General features: G+C 37.4%; 1 protein-coding gene across 4 annotated transcripts in view; it reads right to left on the reverse strand.

Annotated features, from left to right (window-relative positions):
• TAB2 (TGF-beta activated kinase 1 (MAP3K7) binding protein 2) overlaps nt 1-22,908 on the reverse strand; it is an 81,720-nt gene that overhangs the window by 25,785 nt on the left and 33,027 nt on the right. For 3 of the 4 annotated variants that reach the window (XM_065931170.1, XM_065931169.1, XM_065931171.1), the window contains 2 exons: nt 14,302-14,492; nt 769-2,269 (listed from right to left, as the gene is read on the reverse strand). In XM_065931170.1, the coding sequence (XP_065787242.1) occupies nt 769-2,269; nt 14,302-14,403 (1,603 nt within the window). In that variant the 5' untranslated portion in view covers nt 14,404-14,492. Of the gene's footprint in view, nt 1-768; nt 2,270-10,122; nt 10,255-14,301; nt 14,493-22,908 lie in introns of those variants that run through there. The other variant, XM_065931172.1, reaches the window with a different exon arrangement.

Below are 22,908 nucleotides of genomic sequence, written 5' to 3' on the forward strand. Positions count from 1 at the left end.
ATGCTTATCTTCTTTTTTTATCTAACTGAATTTAATAGCTTCCTACTGAAGAGTAAATAACTTAAGAGGTCAGATATAACATAAATGCTCTCTAATTGAATTAATACAGATGTAATTTAGTATTATGCCAATATTAACTAGTCTATTCCTGAAAAGCATAATCAAATGAGATAGATTTGAAACTGTTATTCACAATTCCAAACAAAAAGATTGCATTAACAGATGATTAAGGGAGGCTGAAAAGAAGAAAGAGAAATTTGAATCCTGTTACTGATACTTTTGAGTTATTCAAGAATGCATAGCGATTTAGACTTTGATACAAAATAAGGCAAAACCGTATTAGAACAATGAAGAACAGAGGATTCTTCTGGCCAAAGACGGCAGTGTATAGTACAGTGAACTATACTAGTTCACTAATCTCTTATTAAAATGTATGTTTTTATGAATTTTTATTTGCAGAAAATTTAAAGGGAAAGTCAGCATCACTACAGGTGAAAACAAGCTTTTATGAATATTAAGAAAACAACCAAATCAAGAGGTGATTATTTGGAACATCTGATAAGGCTATCATTCAAGCTTCAATTTATAACATAATAAAACTGATATATTTAAAATTTACATGAATATTCTCAAAAGTTCTTAAGATAGTATTATTTTGGACACATACAACATAAAATAATGATACCGATATCCACTTCTGCAGTGAAGTCAAAAGTACACCAATTAAACCCAGAACGGAAAATGATCCCATGGCAGTATTTTTATTACCTTGTGTGTAGGCAGCATCATCAGATCCCATACTCAACTTCCGTGCTTCACTTATTCTATCCACATGTGCTAAAGCGGGGTCCGTGAGGTGCTGAATATTCTCTGTTTCTACATAATGATCAGGATGGTTTAAAAGGTTTGTAAGTTCAAAGGTAGGGGACACCACCCCTGGTGAAACTGCAGGGGGTTTATTGGGAGAAACTGTAATTTTGAAAGTATATTTTGTATTGGGTTGAGTGACCACTACTCGAGGAGAAGTTGCAGAGTTATTGCCTATTGCTCGACTTTTGGGTGGGTGGTGATGAATAAAGGCAGGACCCATGCTCACTTGCCCAGACATATTCCTGGAGGCAGCAGATGCTCCAGAGTTGGTGGATATGAAGAGAGTGGGCTGATTTCGTATGACCTGCTCATCTCCTGTGGCAGCATTCGCTGATATATAGACCTTAGGTTGACTACGGGACATCACCTCATCAGTATTTGGGGGACTGGCAGCTATGTAAACAGTGGGCTGGTTTCTGTTTAAGGTCTGGCTGTTGACTGAAGAGGAACTGCTGGAGGTTCGAGGTCCAGAAGAACGCAATTTCGAAGAATTGTTTCTTTGTGGGGGTTCAAGTTTGATTTCAATCTGGTTTTTTCGAGGTCCTGTTGAAATATTCTGAATGTTATATTGGCTATGGGCAGAAGACTGTGAGCTACCAGACGAATGAATCGTGGGTGGTTGTGGAGTTGTAGGTGAACTGATGGGCATATAGACATGAGAGGTCTGGTGGCCTTGCTGATTCGGCTGCTGGGCTGAGGTATGTGGCAGAGGATTGGATGCAGGATATGTAGTCCAGGGACCAGGTTGTGAAGGTTGATAAACTTGTTGAGGGTTCATGGGATTAAACTGAGATACCCAGCCAGAATGCTGTTGTGTCTGTCGAGTTGTACCACTAGGAGTTGTAATGTAGGGCCTAATATAGATAGAATTTCCCTGTGGACTGTTAAGTACAGGTGGAGGTACACCATGTATGTGCAAAGAAGTAGGAGTATTACGACCAGTCTGGATATTTGGGGCTAACGTTACCATAATGGGATTAAATCTTGGAGTTTGTGGAGAAAGGTTAGATGTTCCTTTGCTGCCTAAGTGAAATCCAAGGTGTGGTGCTGAATTAGAAGCACTGGATGCACTGGACATTCCAAAAACATTAAAGCCTTGAGGAACTTGAGCTGGTGCTGTCTGTGGCTCCTGCTGAAACAGTTCATTACTAGACTGACCACCTTGAAGCTGTCCGTCACTAATGCTGTGCGTTAGAGTCCTGCTCCCATTCATTCTACTTCCCTCTCTTCCATGGTGGTAAACATTCTGTGACTGCAAGTCCAAGTTGAGAGAAGTCATGTGATTGCGCAGACCAGAAATTCCAGAATCATCCGAAAAATTCAAGTCTCCTTCACCATAAAGATACCTCGTACTCTCCTGAGAGAGAACTGCACAGCAAGCATCCAGGTTATTATTATTCTGTAAGACAAAATAAAACAGCTTGTGTTAACCAGAAGCCAATGCATATACTCTTATTGCTATTAAAATATTACAAGATTAATCAGAGATTAGTTAGTACAATTATTACAGATACATTTGAGTCTTTTTTCTTGAGAAACTAATATTAATGCAAATAGTTGAATTAAAAATTCTCATTGCTGGGACGTCCCTGGCGGTCCATGGGTTAAGACTTCATCTTTCAGTGCAGGGGGTGTGGGTTCAATCCCTGGTCAGGGAGCTGACTCCACATGCCACTCGGCCAAAAAACCAAAACACAAAACAGAAACAATATTTTAACAAATTCGATAGATAAAAAAATCCTCATTACTAAAGTAATGGTAAGTTCTCTAACAAACAATAGCCATAATAGGAGTTATTATTGTAGTAGAAATAAAGAAAGGGGACAACAGAGGACAAGATGGCTGGATGGCATCGCTGAGGCAATGGACGTGAGTTTGAGAAAGCTCTGGGAGATGGTGAAGGACAGGGGAGCCTAGCGTGCTGCAGTCCATGGGGTTGCAAAGAGTTGACAAGACTGAGCAACTGAACTGAACTGAACTGACTGATTTACAGAACAGATTCATGCAAATATTGTAACACTGCAACTTAATAAAAAATGCAGTTTGAATGTTGAACAAAATATAAATACTCAACTTAAGCATATTAGTTAGTTCAGTTGCTCAGTCGTGTCCGACTCTTTGTGATCCCACGGGCTACAGCACGCCAGGCTTTCCTGTCCATCACCAACTCCTGGGGCTTTCTCAAACACATGTCGATCAAGTCAGTGATGCCATCCAACCATTTCATTCTCTGTCGTCCCCTTCTCCTCCTGCTTTCAATCTTTCCCAGCAACAGGGTCTTTCCTAATGAGTCAGTTGCCCAAAGTATTGGAGCTTGCTGTATAATCAATACTTTGCATGTTCATGTGCTATGTATAATTCTTTCAAACCAATGAGCTTTTTAAAAACTATTTTTTGTGGTATTTAAGTTAAAAAGTTCTAATTCATAACAAAGGAGTCACAATTCCTTATGTGCTTCCTCTTTAGTGTTAAAAACAAACAAACCACATACGTATATGTATGTAATATAAGCTCAAGGTAGCCCCCAGAGTAACTGAGTTCACATCTTTGCCTTTAGAGAGCATCAATAATTCTACTCCAGAGAAATGAAAAAAATAAAAGCAAACCAAAAAATGACTGGATTGTTTCTTAAGAAGAGACTAACTAACCACTACTCACAAATTATCCATAAAAATATTTACTGAACACCTACGATGTGTACAACATTCTGTTTGGGACTGTGGAGGACTCAAATGATGTATAAACCCAGACTTTTCCTTAGAAGAGCTTGCAACTCAATTAGGAAGACAAAATATGGATTTGTGAAAAAGTAACATTTTAAAAACATGAACATGTGCCAAATAATAAGTGGTACTGAAGTTCAACAGAGAGTTAATATTGTAGGCTACTGTAAAAAGGCTACTGTAGAAAAGAATATCCTAGGCTACTGTGTTAATGAAGGAGGTACAATCTCATTGATTTCCTTAGTATATGGAGGACGTGAATAGGAAAAAAAAGCATTCCTAGTGAAGGGAATGACATGAGTAAATACAGACATAAATGTGACAGTAAGTAAAAGTATGTTCTAAACAAAGTGATTGGAATAGATCTGGCAGGAGTTAAAGGTTTCTATTGGAAATTCTGTGGAACAAACTATTAGAAAGGCAGATTGGGATTAAGTAATTCACGATTTTGAAAAATGAGTCAGTCACACTACGGAGTTTGGGCTTTAACATAGGAAATGGGAAAAGCCAATCAACATATGCTAACAGAGAAGTTAAGACACAAAGGGTCTCTGGGGAAGATAAAGAACTCCACTGATACTTAAGATAAAGAGGAGAGGGGAAACTTTTTGACAAGAAGATCAGTTAGAAGACTGATTGTGAAAACAAATTATGAAAGACTACAAATAGTCTTTCCCTGAAAAGCTTCCCTGATAGCTCAGTTGGAAAAGAATCTCTCTGCAACACAGGAGACCCCAGTTTGATTCCTGGGTCGGGAAGATCCGCTGGAGAAAAGATAGGCTACCAACTCCAGTATTCTTGGGCTTCCCTTGTGTCTCAGCTGGTAAAGAATCCGCCTGCAATGCAGGAGACGTGGGTTCAATCCCTGGGTAGGGAAGATTCCCCTGGAGAAGTGAAAGGCTACCCACTCCAGTATTCTGGCCTGGAGAATTCCATGAATGGTAGAGTCCATGGGGTCACAAAGAGTTGGACACGACTGAGTGCTTTCACTTTCACTTCACAAATAGTCAACACAATTAGGCTATAAGGGAGAAAGAGAATTCAAGGAGAACTGAAAGACTAAGAGCCTGACAGAAAGGGGAATTTAAGAGAGAAAAGGATGAACAGTCAGGTTAAAATGTCTACAGGTGATTTGATATGAGGTAAAACCTTAGTAGAGAAAATGGTACTAAAAGACATCTCCAAGTCTTGTTAAGAAACAGTAGTTCACAATTTGAATAGGGAACACAAAAGAAAAGATTAGTGAGCAAGGTTGGACTTTTTCCCCTCCTAAACCAACAGTTCAAATCTTTCATGCCATAAAAATCCTTTTATCCTACACATAGCTCTGAATTAATATACACTAGTTTTTCAAAGAAAATTTAAAAACTTATCACAATCTTTATCAACTCCTTATCATAGTAAGACCATATCTTTTGCCAAACCTAACTGGTGCTTTTACTTCAAGCTAAGTTTATTGTTATTCCCAGTAAATTCTTCCCCCTTCTAAGTCACAAAAGACCTCATCTTCTCATCTCCTTTTTGCTAACATTCACAAATTAAAATGCATATTCCCTACTAAATCCAATCCCACACTTCCTTTTCAAAAGCTGACATCCCTATTTACAAAATCTTTTCATTCTCTTGAGCTCTCAAAAATTCCTAATTCTTTATAATCTCTCATTACTTAGTATTAATACATCCTAGTACCAGCTACGCCATAACTCACAAGTCCTTAGATTTTTTTACTCTCTACAGACATTACTTTCTTATTAGCAAAACCATAAAAGAGTTCACAGGGACTTTTATAAGGCTACAATAGGATAAAAGGAAATATACTTTTTAAACATTTTATTTCAGAAAAGTTTAAATACATATAAAAGCACAGTAAATATCACAAGTGAAGTGAAATGAAGTGAAAGTTGCTCAGTCGTGTTTGACTCTGTGTGACCCCATGGACTATACAGTCCATGGAATTCTCCAGGCCAGAATACTGGAATGGGTAGCCTTTCCCTTCTCCAGGGGATCTTCCCGACCCAGGAATCGAACTGGGGTCTCCTTCATTGCAGGTGTATTCTTTACCAACTGAGTTATCAGGGAAGTCCAAATATCACAAACTCTCCCGTATTCATTATCAATCTTTATTATGGCAAATCTTGCTTCACCAATTTATCTGCCCCAGCTGCTCCCATTAAGCTAGATCAAGCCTGACACTGTTTTGTTTCCATCTGTAAATACATCAATATGTATCTTAAAACATAACTGCAAATGGCATTATCATATCCTAAAATAATCAGTACTTAATATCACATAATATGCAAGTAGTATTAAAGTTCCCTGTCTTGTAATATCACATAACATTCAAATAAGTGTTACAGTCCCTTGTCTTGCAGGTATTTTTTTTAGTTTAAATCAGGATCTGAGCAAGGTTCACATATTTAATTTGGTTGATATGCCTCTTAGATATCTTATAATAAAAATTACGCCTCTCCTCTTTCTATAATTTTCTAAGTCATTTGTTTTTTGAAAAATGGGTCATTTGTCCAGCAGAATTTCCCATCTGGAGTAGCTGACTGCACCCTTGTGGTATGACTACTTCCTGTATCTCACTGTAAACTATTTCACTACAGGTGTGCACAGGTTCACGCACACACGTTTTTGGCAAGTCTCGTTGTAGGCTTTGTTTCTTACTGTATCTCACAGGAGGCACAATAATATATCTGCCTGTCTTTTTGTGACTTTAAGGCTGATTGGTAGGTTCTGATGTTGTCACAGCTTGATCCAGCTAATGACTTTTAGCAGTCAGGGATTGTCACCATCGAGAAACTTTATTAGGGGATGCAAAAGGATAGTATTCCAATTAAAAGATTCCTTCTTCATGTATTGAGCTGCAATTCTTCCTCAAAGAATTTGATCTTTTCAACTATTACTTTTTGCACAGAAGAGGCAGGATAAATAAATTCTTTCTCTTTACTGGTTTTTAGAATAATGAATTGGTGCCCTAGCAACTTCCAAAGGTGACACATTTTCAGTATCATGATAAACTCCTGTATCTTTAACATTTTGATATGTGTCAAATGTTTGTCATTTATGGTCATTATATCCTATCTTTAGACTAGTGGGAAAGATTCCACATTGGCTTCAGTGTACCTGGGACATGAGTCCAGTAGCCTTTCATAGCTTCTTTGCTTTCTAATATGACAAGACATTCAAGATCACCTTGTACAGCTCTTATCCCAGAACTAGGATCATCTGTTTCTCAAAGAAGCCCTGGTTACTTTAGTGGGAAATGGTACAGGACTCCCATTAAGTGTATCAAAAGAGGTGGGGTGAGTTTTTAAAAGGTTGAAAGTCACTGCTTTTTTGTACATATACAAATCTGCATTCTCTTCAAAATTACAGGAGAATCTGAATGGTTATTTCCAGTTCATCTTTCGTTTTCCCCAAAGCTTCTTGCATAGACAATATCAAAGTATACACTATAATCATCCTTCTCATACTGATTCATTCACTCTTTCAACCAATATTTACTGAGCATCCCATTAGGCAAGTGGAAAGGAATATAACTGCTGTCTTAAGGATCTCATGGTCCAGTGGAGGAAATTAATGTGTACATAAATAAATATAATGCACAATGGTAGGTGTTTTAATATGAATATGGATAAGGTTTATGGGTTGAGGTCATCTGAGAAGACTTCAGTTACAGCTTTAGTACTTAACTACTAAGGCTTACAAGTAATAATGCATTATTTTGAAAAGACAAGCAATTTTAAACTTACAGATTTAACTGTCATATTAAGAGAATTAAAAAATAGTGAAAATTTCAGTTAAAAAACTGAAAGTGCCAGCTACACAACATTCATACACTACTCTGTTACGATTTAATTACCAAATATGAATTACAGCTAAAGATATGAATTACACCTGTTGAAAACACAGCTATCTTAGAGAATTCACAGTCCAAGGAAATGATGTGAGTCGTTCCAAAAAGAGGGAGCTGAGCAGTAAACAAACTCAGAAGAGAACAGAAAACTGATACTTCTGTTCTCCTAAGAAGTAAGATGTTTAAGAAAGAAAGAAAGAAAGAAAAGTGAAGTTGCTCAGTCATGTCCGACTCTTTGCAACCCCATGGACTGTAGCCCACCAGCTCCTCCATCCACGGAATTTTCCAGACAACAGTACAGGAGTGGGTTGCCATTTCTTTCTCCAGGGGATCTTCCTGACCCAGGGATTGAACCCGGATCTTCTGCATTGCAGGCAGATGCTTTACTATCTGAGCTAACAGGGAAGCCCAAAATGTTTAAGAACATGTATACAAAGTGCCAGTGTGACATGATCCTTTAACTACTGATTTTTAATATTCTGTATACTATTTTTTTATCTAGAGAAGTTCTGAACCAGTATATTATAGGGAGGATAATGTACTTGTCTTCAGAGAAAAGACAAAGAAGCCTACCCAACTGAGAAAGGGAGCTGCTGTTCAGTCGATCAGTCGTGTCTGACTCTTTGTGACCCGTGGACTGCAGCACACCAGGTTTCCCTGTCCTTCACCATCTCCCGGAGCTTGTTCAAACTCATGTCCATCGAGTCCAGTAATGCCATCCAACCATCTTGTCCTTGTCTCCTCCTGACTTCAATCATCCCCAGTATCAGGGTTTTTTCCAAAGAGCCAGTTCTTTGCATTAGGTGGCCAAAGTATTGGCGCTTCAGCTTTAGCATCAGTCCTTCCAATGAATATTCAGGGTTGATTTCCTTTGGGATGAATTGGTTGGATCTCCTTACAGTCCAAGGGACTCTCAAGAGTCTTCTCTAACACCACAGTTCAAAAGCATCAATTCTTCAGTGCTCAGCCTTCACTATGGTTCAACTCTCACATCCATACATGACTACTGGAAAAACCATAGCTGTGATAATAAGGATCTTTGTTGGTAAAGTAGTATCTCTGCTTTTTAATACACTGTCTAGGTTTGTCATAGCTTTTCTTCCAAGGAGCAAGCGTTTTCAGTGATGTCCAACTCTTTGTTACACCATGGACTGCAGACCACCAAGCTTCTCTGTCCATAAGATTCTCCAGGCAAAAATACTAGAGTGGGTTGCCATTTCCTCCTCCAAGGGATCTTCCCAACACAGGGATCGAATCCAGGTCTTTTAGGTCACCTTCACTGGCAGGCAAGTTCTTTACCACTAGCGCCATCTGGGAAGCCCAAGTAAGGGAGACCAGCTCCCGAAAGAAAGGCTGTCACTAAATAAGAGCTCTACACTACAGCTAGAGGTAGTTTATCTGCTGTGACAGTTTAAAAGTAACTTTCTAAATTTGGGAAGATTCACACCCTAGCTGTATCCCTAGAGGAGTCCTCCCCATCCCTCACTTGTCACAGTTTTGTTATATCAGCTAGAAGACATATTGTTTGAAGGCCAGAAAGATTATCAACTCAATTTAAAAGAGCTGGGTATTGGGAAGCATGTCATACAGAGTTTTGTTTTCATATAACCAGATTAACACATTGAAGCTGACACTACTGAATGCCCAAAAGAAATTCTAAATTATTTATTTTCTTTTTTTTCTTGTAGTTAAAAACCTGTTTATTTATTTTATCTTTTTAAAAAATAGGCAATTTATTTACAAAGATCAAAACAACACTAAAAGATATACATTGAGAAGTCTCCTCTCATCTGGCCTGTTCCTTCTTGCCCATCATGGATAACCCATCTTTTATTTTGTTTTTATTTTTTCTATTTTTTTTATTTCATTTTTAATTCTTCCAGTATTTCCCCATGCAAACAGGGTCAAATATATATACATATGTATATTTATTTATAGATGTATTTATATACATCTATATATACTCTTAATTTTATTTAACTTAATACACCCTGAAGATTATACTTTAAGAGCTTCTCTCTCCTCCCTCCCTCCACATTTTGGACAGTTCTTTCAGTAGCAAATCTTATACAATCTTATTGAAGAATATAGTATTTTTCTATTTTTCAATGATTCAGTGAACATTCTCAGTATAGTCTTATTAGAGAACGTGATTTAAAAAATTAGGAAGAGGTACCTGAGTTGTATAGCTCTGTGTATTCGTGCCACCTCTTCTTAATATCTTCTGCCTCTGTCAGGTCCATACCACTTCTGTCCTTTATTGTGCCCAGCTTTGCTTGAAATGTTCCCTTGGTATCTAGAATTTTTTTGAAGAGATCTCTAGTCTTTCCCATTCTATTGTTTTCCTCTATTTCTTTGCACTGATCACTGAGAAAGGCTTTCTTATCTCTCCTTGCTATTCTTTGGAACTCTGCATTCAGATGGGTCTATCTTTCCTTTTCTCCTTTGCCTTTCACTTCTTTTCTCAGCTATTTGTAACACCTCCTCAGACAACCATTTGCCTTTTTGCACTTCTTTTTCTTGGGGACAGTCTTGATCCCTGTCTCCTGTACAATGTCACGAACCTCCATCCATAGTTCACCAGGCACTCTGTCTATCAGATCTAGTCCCTTAAATCTATTTCTCACTTCCACTGTATAATCATAAGGGATTTGATTTAGGTCATACCTGAATGGTCTAGTGGTTTTCCCTCCTTTCTTCAGTTTAAGTTTGGATTTGGCAATAAGAAGTTCCTGATCTGAGCCACAGTCAGCTCCCGGTCTTGTTTTTGCTGAATGGATAGAACTTCTCCATCTTTGGCTGCAAAGAACATAATCAATCTGATTTTGGTATTGACCATCTGGTGAAGTTCATGTGTAGTCTTCTTTTGTGTTGTTGGAAGAGGGTGTTTGCTATGACCAGTGTGTTCTCTTGGCAAAACTCTATTAGCCTTTGCCCTGCTTCAATCTGTACTCTGAGGCCAAGTTTGCCTGTTATTCTAGGTCTTTCTTGACTTACTACTTTTGCATTCCAGTCTCCTTAATGAAAAGGACATCTTTTTTGGGTATTAGTTCTAGAAGGTCTTGTAGGTCTTCACAGAACTGTTCAACTTCGCTTTGTCAGCATTACTGGTTGGGGCACAGACTTGGATTACTGTGACACTTAATGGTTTGCCTTGGAAATGAACAGAGATCATTCTGTGATTTTTGAGACTGCATCCAAATACTGCATTTCATACTCCTGTTGACTATGATGGCTACTCCATTTCTTCTAAGATCCCGGATTCTTGCCCACAGTAGTAGATGGAATGGTCATCTGAGTTAAATTCATCCATTCCTGTCCATTTTAGTTTGCTGATTCCTAAAATGTTGATGTTCACTCTTGCCAACTCCTATCTGACCACTTCCAATTTGCCTTGATTCACAGACCTAACGTTCCAGGTTCCTATTGCTCTTTAAAGCATTGGACTTCACTTCCACTGCCAGTCACATCCACAACTGGGTGTTGTTTTTGCTTTGGCTCCATCTCTTCATTCTTTCTGGAGTTATTTCTCCACTGATCTCCAGTAGCATACTGGGCACCTACTGACCTGGGGAGTTCATCTTGAGTGTCCTATCTTTTTGCCTTTTCATACTGTTCATGGGGTTCTCAAGGCATGAATACTGAGAAATCTGTATGCAAGTCAGGAAGCAACAGTTAGAACTGGACATGGAACAACACACTGGTTCCAAATATGAAAAGGAGTACGTCAAAGCTGTAAATGGTCACCCTGGTTATTTAACTTATATATGCAGAGTACATCGTAAGAAACGCCGGGCTGGAGGAAGCACAAGCTGGAATCACGACTGCTGGGAGAAATATCAATAACCTCAGATATGCAGATGACACCAGCCTTATGGCAGAAAGCAAAGAAGAACTAAAGAGCCTCTTGATGAAAGTGAAAGAGGAGAGTGAAAATGTTGGCTTAAAGCTCAACATTCAGAAAACTAAGATCATGGCATCAGGTCCTATCACTTCATGGCAAACAGATAGGGAAACAGTGGAAACAGTGGCTCACTTTATTTTCTTGGGCTCCAAAATCACTGCAGGTAGTGGCTGCAGCCATGAAATTAAAAAGACGCTTGCTCCTTGGAAGAAAAGTTATGACCAACTTATTAAAAAGCAGAGACGTTACTCTGCCAACAAAGGTCCATCTAGTCAAAGCTATGGTTTTTCCAGTAGTCATGTATGTTAAAAAGCAGAGAAGTTACTTTGCATATTAAAAAGCAGAGACGTTACTTTGCCAACAAAGGTCCATCTAGTCAAAGCTACGGTTTTTCCAGTAGTCATGTATGGATGTGAGAGTTGGACTATAAAGAAAGCTGAGCGCCAAAGAATTGATGTTTTTGAACTGTGGTTTTGGAGAAGACTCTTGAGTCCCTTGGACTATAAGGAGATCCAACTAGTCCATCCTAAAGTAAATCAGTCCTGAATATTCACTGGAAGGACTGATGCTGAAGCTGAAACTCCAATACTTTGGCCACCTGATACGAAGAACTGACTCATTGGAAAAGCCCTGATGCTGGGAAATATTGAAGTCAGGAGGAGAAGGGGATGACAGAGGATGAGATGGTTGGATGGTATCACTGACTCAATGGACATGAGTTTGAGTAAACTATGGGAGTTGGTGACGGACAGGGAGGCCTGGTGTGCTGCAGTTCATGGCGCTGCAAAGAGTTGAACATGACTAAGCGACTGAACTGAACTGACCTGAACCCGAGTTGTAGGAGAAGATACTGTCCCCTTACTGTTCCTGCTCCTTTTAAGACTTTCTTTAGTTTTTGACTCCATTTTTATTACCCTTCCTTCCTTTTTCATTTTCATTACACATCTGATATCAACAAATATGGACTACGGATTCACTCACCAAATTTTCATTATAGGCCTTCCACTATTATTACTGTTATTCATATTGGTTGCTAACATTACTTGGGCACTCATTATGAATCAGTTTTCCTACTAGCTGCTTTCCTGCATTATCACATTTAATTCTCTGTGAAGTCTTTTTTAAAGTTTCCATTGTATACTTGAGGAAAATGAGGGTCAGAGACGTTAATTCAATTGCTGCTATTAACTGTCAAATATTGAATTCAAGTCTCTCTTACTCACAAAACATACGCTATTTGTTATTATTAAAATTTTTAATTTATTTCCCTTAGCTTTACCTGAGGTATGATGGATAAATAAAAACTGTATATATTTAGGTTGGACAACATGATTCTTTTTAAAGGCTACAGTGGGAGGATTTAACATACATGTACGTTGTGAAATGATTACCACAATTAACACACCTACTACTCCACACTGCCAATTTTTTCTTTCTTTCCCCTTTTTTTTGCAGTAAAAATACTCAAGATCTGTTCTTTTAGCAAATTTCAAATATACAATACAGTACTATTAACTCAAAACATATGCTATTAAATAATGTACCACAGAAAGAGCCAGAGATATTTGGAGAATTCCAAGTAGCTGAGGATGATTATGGCAAAGGGCGTGAGGGAGGAAGGACTAGGCAAGAGGTCATGCTGCAGAAGGCAGGATTTTATATCACAGATCTAGTACGCCCTCATCAAGATTTATCAGCTTTACTCTGAAGGGTATAGGTAACAACCATGGGGCTTTTAAGCAGGTAAATATATGATACAATATGAATTTAAAAGGACATTTCTAGCAGAAGTGAGAAGGACAGACTGAAAAGACCAAAACTGGGCTAGCCTAAAGGTGGCAGACTAATTAAGTGTGCAGAGAGCAGGTGACAGAGTGTGAACAAAATGGAGTTACTTGAAATCAAATATAGATACTGAGCCTCTCCAAGTTTCATATAATTTATTTTTTTAATTTTTTTATTTTTTTCCTATTAGTTGGAGGCTAATTACTTCACAGCATTTCAGTGGGTTTTGTCATACACTGATATGAATCAGCCATAGAGTTACATGTATTCCCCATCCCGATCCCCCCTCCCACCTCCCTCTCCACCCGATTCCTCTGGGTCTTCCCAGTGCACCAGGCCCGAGCACTTGTCTCATGCATCCCACCTGGGCTGTTTCACCATAGATTCATATAATTTAAAACTTTAAAAATCATTCAACAAGAGTAAATATGTCTGAGCCCCAATCACCTTTTATTAATCTCCATTTGAACAAGCTGAAAAACTGTTCTTGACAGAAAGATTTCCAGTTTAATCAAATGAGAAGGTACACTATCACAAAATATTTAGAATTACGTATTTCTAAAATTGTATGTACTAAGAAAAATCTAAAAATGTATTAGAGAGTGATATTAAATGGAAAACTTTCAGATTAAGTTAAAAAAATTTTTTTTTCTTTAGAATTGGGGCGTCAGGCATTGTCTAGTCAAATCCCTCCATTTTACAGATAAGAAAACTAAAGGACAAAAGAAGGCATATTACTTGTCAAATATGCTTAGGGTGCCATTTAGGATTAGATCCCAAGTTTCCTGATTCCTTATTTAATGATTTTCTCATTTTCATATGAAGTGGAAGACCTGGAAGTTTTAAAAGTTCTCCTGGCAAAATGGGGTAAGGGAGGAGTCAAGCAAGCAAGCTCATCGTAAATGTGGACCATATATTAATGCTTTATATAAGATCTCAGTTAATCCTCACATCTACTTTACAAGGCAGGTATTATTCATATGACAGATGGGAAACAGAGAGCCTAGAACCTGCTAAAGGCCAAATGACTATCAGACATCAAAGCTCATCTCTCCATCACACTGCACTAATGCCAAAACAGATAAAAGTGTTTTCTTCCAATGTTTTAAAAAAATACCAAGTTGTATTAATAAATTCAGAAATCATTAAACACTGACCTGTAACATGCACCTGGATACAACAACTTCAGGTACTTCAGGGAATTTTTGTCGCAGGTCATGCAAAACCTGAAAATCAATTTGGTGGCTTCCTTGGGCCATTCGTATATTGCCTGATCAGGACTATTTGTACAATAGGCAATTCTAGGCCTTAGTGGAAATAGTACTCATCTCTTCTGTCCAAGCATTTTCTGTGAAAGAAAGAAAAAAAAAATTTTAATGAGAACTGTTATAGAATTAATATTATCATGGATTTAAAATTTCAGTACAAAAGGGCGTGTGCTTTAGTATCTAACATTTAGTATAAATTATAAAAATATTTAGTCTTATAATGTTTCCAGTATAGTTATACTATCTTTACAGTTTATAACTACTGATGGCAAACTTTAAAATTTTCTAATTCCTATGCTTTATAGTAGATGTGTCTAAAGGCATTCAAATAAGAAATTATTGTCAAGTTTGTTTTAAAAGGGAAAAAATGAGTAACACCACTGATTTTTTTCTTAATTATCAGAGGACAGCCTAAGGTGAGTAATCTTATTTATTCTACTAAAATTTTTTAAACTTTGGATCCTAAAAAAGTTTGGTTCTACAAATAGCTTTGCATGCTTTATCTAAAAGATGATCTGTAAATCAAAAACATTTGATATTTTGTCTTAATTTTCAGATGTACTTAATCCTTAAATGTGTAATCAATTCATTCTCAGGGGCTTGGTAGCATTTTATTCCCTCTGTCTCTATTAAATCAGTATTTTAAAATACTAATGCTTGAGCCCCAACCCCAGAGGTTCTGATTTGATTGGCTGGGAGCAACATGAGCATATGGATTTTTAAAAGCTCCCCAAGTGATTCTAATGTATGGCCCAAGTTGAGAAATACCAAATTTATTTATATCCCTAATATTCTTAACATAAACCATGTTTAATCTTAAAGCCTCTTTGGGAGATAAATAGCATATATTAAACCTATATAACATATTAAAATATTTAAAATCACACTATTTGCACAATAATTAAAATACAATTCATTTTAGAATAAATTTAACAATAAGACAATCTCTTTAAAACAAATTTCTTATCTGTAATATTTCTCTTTTCCGTAAGCTTAAATACAAGTCTATAAACTCCATGAATACAGAAATTGGTCTCTCATGTCCTTATTGCACACCTAGCACTCTGTAGACAGTTTTCAGCATAACAGTAGATATTAAAACACTTTTGAGTAAATTTAGTTATGAAAGAACTCTTGAATCCTCAATAGAATAAAAGTTCATTTAGATATCATGTTTGGTAAAGACTTTCAAATTTTTTATAATCATTTGGTTAATTTTTCCCTAATTCTTTTGTCTGTGACTTCAGCCAAGTTACATCTCCTAGGTAAAAGCACTACCAAACCAAATTATTTGCATTACAGATTTCTTTCCCAAATCTATTTCCAACACACACACACACACACACACACACACACACACACACACACAATATTTTAGCACCCAATGTAATATTTCTACAAATGGGTTGCAAGAGAAAAGAAAGAGTACCGGAAATTAGTAAATGATATTTAAATACAATATAAGGGACAGTAAACATGCTATAGCATTGCTGATCTTGAGAAATTCTCTCTGGACTTCACTCCAGCTATCAACTCATTTATCTGCCAATTCCCTCTTTCAGGCTAAACTCCTTGAAAGGATGGTTTATACTTTGTCTTCATTTCCTCCCTCTTATCACTTTAAAATCTACCAAGTCAGGTTTTCAAAGTTTTTCTCCACTGAAACTACTTATCAAAATTGTCCAGGATCTTCAGATTGTTAAACTTAACAATCACTTCTCAGCCCTCATCTCACTAATCTCTCTTCAGTTTATAAACCAGTCAACCACTCCCTCATTCTCCAGACAATTTCTTCACTTGGCTTCTGAGATTTATACTCTTCCGGATTTCCACCCACCCATTGGCAGTTCCTTGTCAGTTTTGTCAGATCCTCCTCTGGACATCTAAACATCGGGGAGTTATGCAGTTCAGACTTAGGGTTTCTTTTCGATTACACCTACGTTAACCTACGTTCTTCGTCAAGGGAATCTCAACCAAACACACTACTTTAAACAGAGGCTTTGCAAATCTCTCTGTCCAACTCCAAAGGAGCTCTCTCTCCCTTGAGTTCCAGGCTACATGACCAGCTGCCTTCTTCACATCTACTTCTGGATATCTAAAATTCACTTCAAACTTGGTATGTCCAAAATTGAACTCTTAATTTCCCCCACCCAAACCAAATCTTTCCCAGTCTCTTTCATCTCCATATATGGTACCATCAGTCACTCAGTTGGTCCTTCTCACATGCCATATCTAATCCATCATCAAGTTTTGCTGGCTGTTATCTACAAAAGAATTATTCTGAATCTGATCACATTTTCCCACCTCTATTACTGCTCTTATTCAAGCCATGATTATAGTTCACCTAGACTGCTACTGCCAAGGTCTCCACCCTGCTTAACTCTTTGCTTCACCCCTACCTCTTACTCTACTGAACAGTGATCCTTATGAAAAGTAAATCAGAACAATCATTTCCCCAGCGCAAAATCCTGTAACACAAGACCCCTTTCTAACGACCACCTGGGACTTCATCTCCTAACACTGTCTTTGTTCCCTCAGTTCCACACTGATTTCCCTCACACTGGTTATCTCTCAAAGAGAAGCTAACTTCATTCCTCCCTTGTGGCCCCTTTTGCTTGGAATCCTTTCCCCTCAGATATTTGCATGCCTCCCTCTCTCTCACACTTCACTAAGATCTCTGATCAGACTGCTTCCTTGACCAATCTCTCTACCTAAAATATTGCCACATTTCTCTCCTCTCCCTCCCTATCACATCTTCATACCTTGCTTTTACTTCATAGCATTTTTATCAATACTGACATATCTACCTACCTACCTACCTGCCTATCCTTATAAAGCGTTAGCTCCACAGGATCAAGAACTTTGAAGTTTACAGCTGTATTCCCAGGATGTAGATTCAAGATGTAACATTTGTTGGATGAAATAAAGGTTTTACTGTATGGTTTATTCATGTATTTTGTTTCTAAAATGCATTTCAAGTAATCTAGATTTGGAAATTATAATTTGAAGGAGAGGCAAATAAATAAATCCTCAGCCTAATTCAGGACAACCTTTCTTATTTAAAAGAGGTTGAAAATAAATTCCAACTCATTCTATTATTAATACATATACAGAAATCTCTGAAGTTCTTTGAAAAAACTCTTATATGACTATCAAGTATACTAACAAGAAAATTGTTTAAACGCACAATTGTATTTTAGGGATTCCACTTCCTGAAATGGCAAAGTAGCTCCTACTGGACTAATGCTCTCACGAATAACTTCTGTAACTGGACAAAATATAAAGAGCATGAAGGCAGAAACAGCAAAGTGGGAGTGGTAGCACTGGGGGCTGGGAGGAGGAGAGCAAGGCAGTAGTTGGAAGAAGTAGACAACATGGGGTGACTTTCCATTTTTCAAATGGTTTTTAGCCAGAGAGCACATCCCGTTGTTTTTGAGCAGCAAAAGCTTGCACAAACAAGTAAATCTTCAGTCTAATTTGCTTAATGAACCAAAGGACAGATTTTGGCATGACCACAATAGCTGAAAACCTAACAAGTAAATCACCAAAAGGAGAGAAACACCGATTTCTGTGTATAATATCTACACATATCTCTGGTTCCCAAACTATACAAACTTGAGATTCCAAGCAATCAGGCTAAGGTTAAAGTAACAGAACTGAGGTTTCAGTTTGTAGTTTACATTCAGCCAAGTTAACTGCCTACTAAAACAAACAAGCAAGCATGCAAACCACTAACCAAACATCAACACATTCTAAAGGAACACAATAGACTTAAGTCTTTACAATGTGTCATTCATAACATCCAAGTTATAATCTAAAATTATTACACGTAAGAAACAGGAAAAACTGACCCATTGTCAAGAGAAAGGCAACTGAGGGAGACCAAGTCCAAGATGACCCAGATGCTAGAATTAGCATATAAGGATTTTAAAGCAGCTATTTTAACTATGTTCAGGAATGTAAGGGCCAATATGCTTGGATTTCTCAATCAAGGAAAAAAAACAAAACTATAAAGGAAATGCCAATTCAACAAGTAAAAAATAAAATGTCTGAAATAAAATTCACTGGTTAGGTAATCACAAATTGGAAATGACAAAAGAGTCAGTGAACTTGAAGACACAGCAATAGAAATCATTAGAACCTGAAGGATGGAGGGAAAAAAAATGACTGAGACAGGGAAATGAGCCTACCTCAGGGACCTGTGAGAAAGAATCAGTAACTCTTAACATACCTGTAACTGGAATTCCAAAAGGAAAAGGGACAGAGAGTGGGATAGAAAAAAGTATGCAATGACACAGTGTCTAAAAATTTCCCCAAGTTAGTAAAAGATCTAAATTTACACATCAAGAAGAACTTGACAGGCTCCCTGGCCATCTTGGAGGTTGCTCTTGGTTCAGAGCCATCCCACACCTAAAGCAGGAAGGTTGTGGTCACAAGGAAGACAATAAACTTGCCTAAATCACTCAACTCTAGACTCTGTATCAACCCAAGACTCCAACTCCTTATGAAAAGTGGCAAGCACATGTTGGGGTACATGCAGGCTCTGAAAATGGTAAGACGAGGCAATGTGAAACTGGTCAACCTCATCAACAACTGCCCAGGTTGAAGAAATCTGAAACAGACAATTATGCCATGTCAGCCAAAACTGGTATCCATCTGCAGTGGCAATAATGTTGAATTGGGCACAGGGTGTGGGAAATACCAGAATACGCATCATGGCTATCACTGATCCAGCTGATTTGGTATCATTAGAAGCATGCCAAAATAGATCAGTGAAAAGTAAATCATGGAAAAATTTTCTATAATAAAACTGGTCAGAGTCTGCTTTAAACACAACAAACAAGCAAAAAGATCTTGATTAAGAAGATCAGCAAGTCTTAAAAAGGAAAAGTCAGAGAAATCACACATAGGCATAATAGTCACAGTGCTGAAAACCAAAGAAAAAGAAAACCCTGAAAGCAATCAAAGAAATAAAATAAAAGGCAACAACAATTTATATAAAGGCTGACTTCTCATCAAAAACAGTGTAGGCCAGAAGATACTGAAAAGACAAAATTCAAGTGCTGAATGGAAAAGAAACAATTAACCCATATTCTGCATCCAGCAAACATAAATTTTAAGAACAAGGCAAGATAACTATTTTTAAATGTAGCCTTGTAGGTGAGTGAAAAAGCTTTACAACTAAACACACTATTGAAACAAACAGGTATTTATTTAATTTTGAAAGGAAAACCAAGAAATACCTTACAATTTAATCTGGAAAATTATTTCTAATAATAAATAGAAATGCATTTTCTAAGGTTAAGATGCAAAATGACTGCTCTTCTGAGAAAAGAATAAAGAAATCATGCTTTACAGGAATGCTTCTAACAATAAGGGCCAAGTTTTAGCACCTAACCTGCTGCCAGCTCAGATAATCTGGGAGGAATAAGCTCTCAACGACTTTAAACAGCAGCAGAGTGTATGCAATGCTGTGTGCTGTGCTCCGTCCCTAAGTTGTGTCTGACTGCCCGCATGGGCTGCAGCCTGCCAGGCTCCCTCGTCCATGGAATTTTCCAGGCAAGAATACTGGAGTGGATTACCATTTCCTCCGCCAGAGGATCTTCCTGACCCAGGGATTGAACCTGTGTCTCCTGCATTGGCAGGAGGATTCTTTACCACTAAGGCACCTGGCAAGCCCAGCAGAGTATATATAGCACTACAAACCCAACCGTAAGTATACTGGAAAGATTTACAAAATGCGCCATGTTATTTCCTTTCCTAGAGTATGTAAGCAACTTATTTCTAACCTCTCAATATTATGACAGTGCAGAGTACTAAGTATCAGTTAATGGCTCACTCAGACTTCATGTTATGATAATTATCAAGCCTTCATTTTCACTACCGTTTACTATGGTGAATTTTTCCAGGACTGTAATAGTAGTTTAACACATGTAACTGCTAACTGTACTCCCAAGAAGCGACCATAGCCTCCAGATCAAAAAACAACAACAAAGAAATGCAACAGGACTTACAGGTCTGAACAAAATTTGAGCCTTTATGAGGTACCTGGATATTTAAAATTGGACTATCATCATCCATTCACAATCCACAAATTTAAGGAGTGCCTAGTACGCAGCAGATAACCATGCTGGAGATACAAGTATTAGAGTCCATACCCTTGCTCTCCAGGTCACAGAAATTCCTGGATTAAAGACACATCAAAACAAACTAATAATTTAGGTAACTATTTTAACTTGCCCACTATTTTATCTTTTGTCTGCCTTCTGCTACCAGATCTGCTGACTGCTATCTCAGTCGATCTCATTGCTGACACAATAATGTTTTTCATCCCTTTCACATCATTCAAAAACAGACTACAAGGGAGTATATTAGGAAAAACTACAGATAGCAGCAGCAAGAAAAAGGTAAGAGCCAAATCATACAGTGTCTTTATAGGCCATTAAAATTTGGAGGTTTATTCTCAGGGTAATGAGAAGAGACTGAAAGATTTAAGCTCAGAGGCAGGAAAGGTGACATGATCAAGAAATCATGTATGTGTGAAGAACGGCTACAGTATGGAGAAAATGGCAAAAGATGAGAAGACCAGTTAGAAAAATGCTTTAGTCTAGCTAAGAAGGCAGGAGGAGAAGGGGATGACAGAGGATGAAATGGTTGGATGGCATCACTGACTCAATGGATATGAGTTTGAGTAAGCTCTGGGAGTTGATGATGGACAAGGAGTCCTGGCATGCTGTGGTCCATGGGGTCGCAAAGTTGGACGCGACTGAACTGAACTGAACTAGCTAAGAAATAGTTAATACCTTGTAATTGTAGAGATAGCAATGGACACTGAGTAGAAGGAAAAACTGAAGGGATAATTAGGAAGTAAAATTTAATAGAACTTGGAGATGGATTAGATATTGGGGTAAATAAGGAGGTGTAAAGGTTGCTTTCTTATTTGTTCAGATGGTGGTCCCATCTATAAACTAAGGAACAAACTAGAAAAGGTCCAAGAAAACAAAACAGTTTAGTTTTGAACATACTGAGTCTAGGGTACCTTTACAAATTCAAAACAGTGATATCATAGAGGGAGTTGGGATATATGGACCTGGAGCTCAGAGTTCTGGGCTGCAGATAAACATCTGAGAGGCATCCTTGGTGCTGGCATTAATTAACCAGTGTAGATGAGACAATCCTACCATATAATTTAAGAATACACAAAGAAAAATATTCTTGGTTATACTTTATATGAAAATTACATAGTCACTATTAATTTTTCCCTAAAAGGCCAACATTCCTTCCAGCCCAAATACTAAACATTATATACAAAAATTGATTTTAAGACATCTTAATTTTTTGACCTACCATATAATGAAAAACTTAAATAAAAATTTAAAGAACAACATATGTACATAGTTTTAAAAAGCCAAACAGTATTACAAAGTTTATTGGGGAAACCAGCAATTTCCATGCCTCATGCCTCTCCACTTTTATCCTATTCCATATTCCAGTGTCAACACTAAGCTGTTTCTTCACATTCCTATACAAGATGATTTATAGGACTATTTCTTGATTTTTTTCAATTTTACACATTTTCTATGGATTTCCTACTGTGGAAAATGAAGAGTTAGCTTTATAACTTAGTTCTCATGCCATAATATAACCATCCTTCTCTAATCCTATGTCCATCTGCCCAATTACTTATTTCATAATTTTTGCTTAAATCCATATTCAATATTTATATTACTTTTCCCTGTAAATACTATCAGCCTAGCCAGTTAATAGATTATGGGTGGACTATATCACCAAGGGTGGACTATATCACCAAGGTCCTTTCCAAACTAGTCTTTTGGGAAGAAAAGTGTGTGTGTTGTTAATGAAAGAGCTATAGAATATTAATCATGTATGACTAAAAGCTAGCTTTCCATTAAGTCCAATAAAACAGCAAAGCTCTTGCAATTCTAACCCTAGGGGAAATGGAGAGATGTGAGAGTGGAGGGGATGGGGTAAACATTACTATTCTACCACTGAAGTGACAGATTTAGGTGAGATGTGTTACTTATTAGCAAACCTTGATAAAAGATTAAAAAACAAACAAAACTCCCAAACGATGACTATACAGATATGTAAAAGAATCAAGGCGCCTGTTCCTGACCAGGAGGTACCATACAAAGTAAATGATGGAGCAAAGCTAAATTCCCAGAGATCCAACTTTTAAAAAAGGAGTAACTGGTAATATACCTTACATAAACTACTTAGATTTACATAATTTAAACCTGACAGTCAAAGTGTTGCCCTTTAGTATAAAAGTCTTATTAATGAATAAACTAAATGTTACTCTCAGGTAAGCTTAAAACTTTCCTAAGCCGTAGAATTTCAAGAAACAATATTCTGTTTTAACTACTTGTTTCTAAAATTTTCTGGTGAAAGAACATGTTAACAGCTAAAAACAGAAATAACACTGCTAAATATTTCACCCACAATTCTATATCAGTAGGGGTTGTCTCATTTAAT

This window comes from Muntiacus reevesi, chromosome 3 (genome assembly GCF_963930625.1).
Source record: "Muntiacus reevesi chromosome 3, mMunRee1.1, whole genome shotgun sequence".
NCBI classification, from domain to species: domain Eukaryota; kingdom Metazoa; phylum Chordata; class Mammalia; order Artiodactyla; family Cervidae; genus Muntiacus; species Muntiacus reevesi.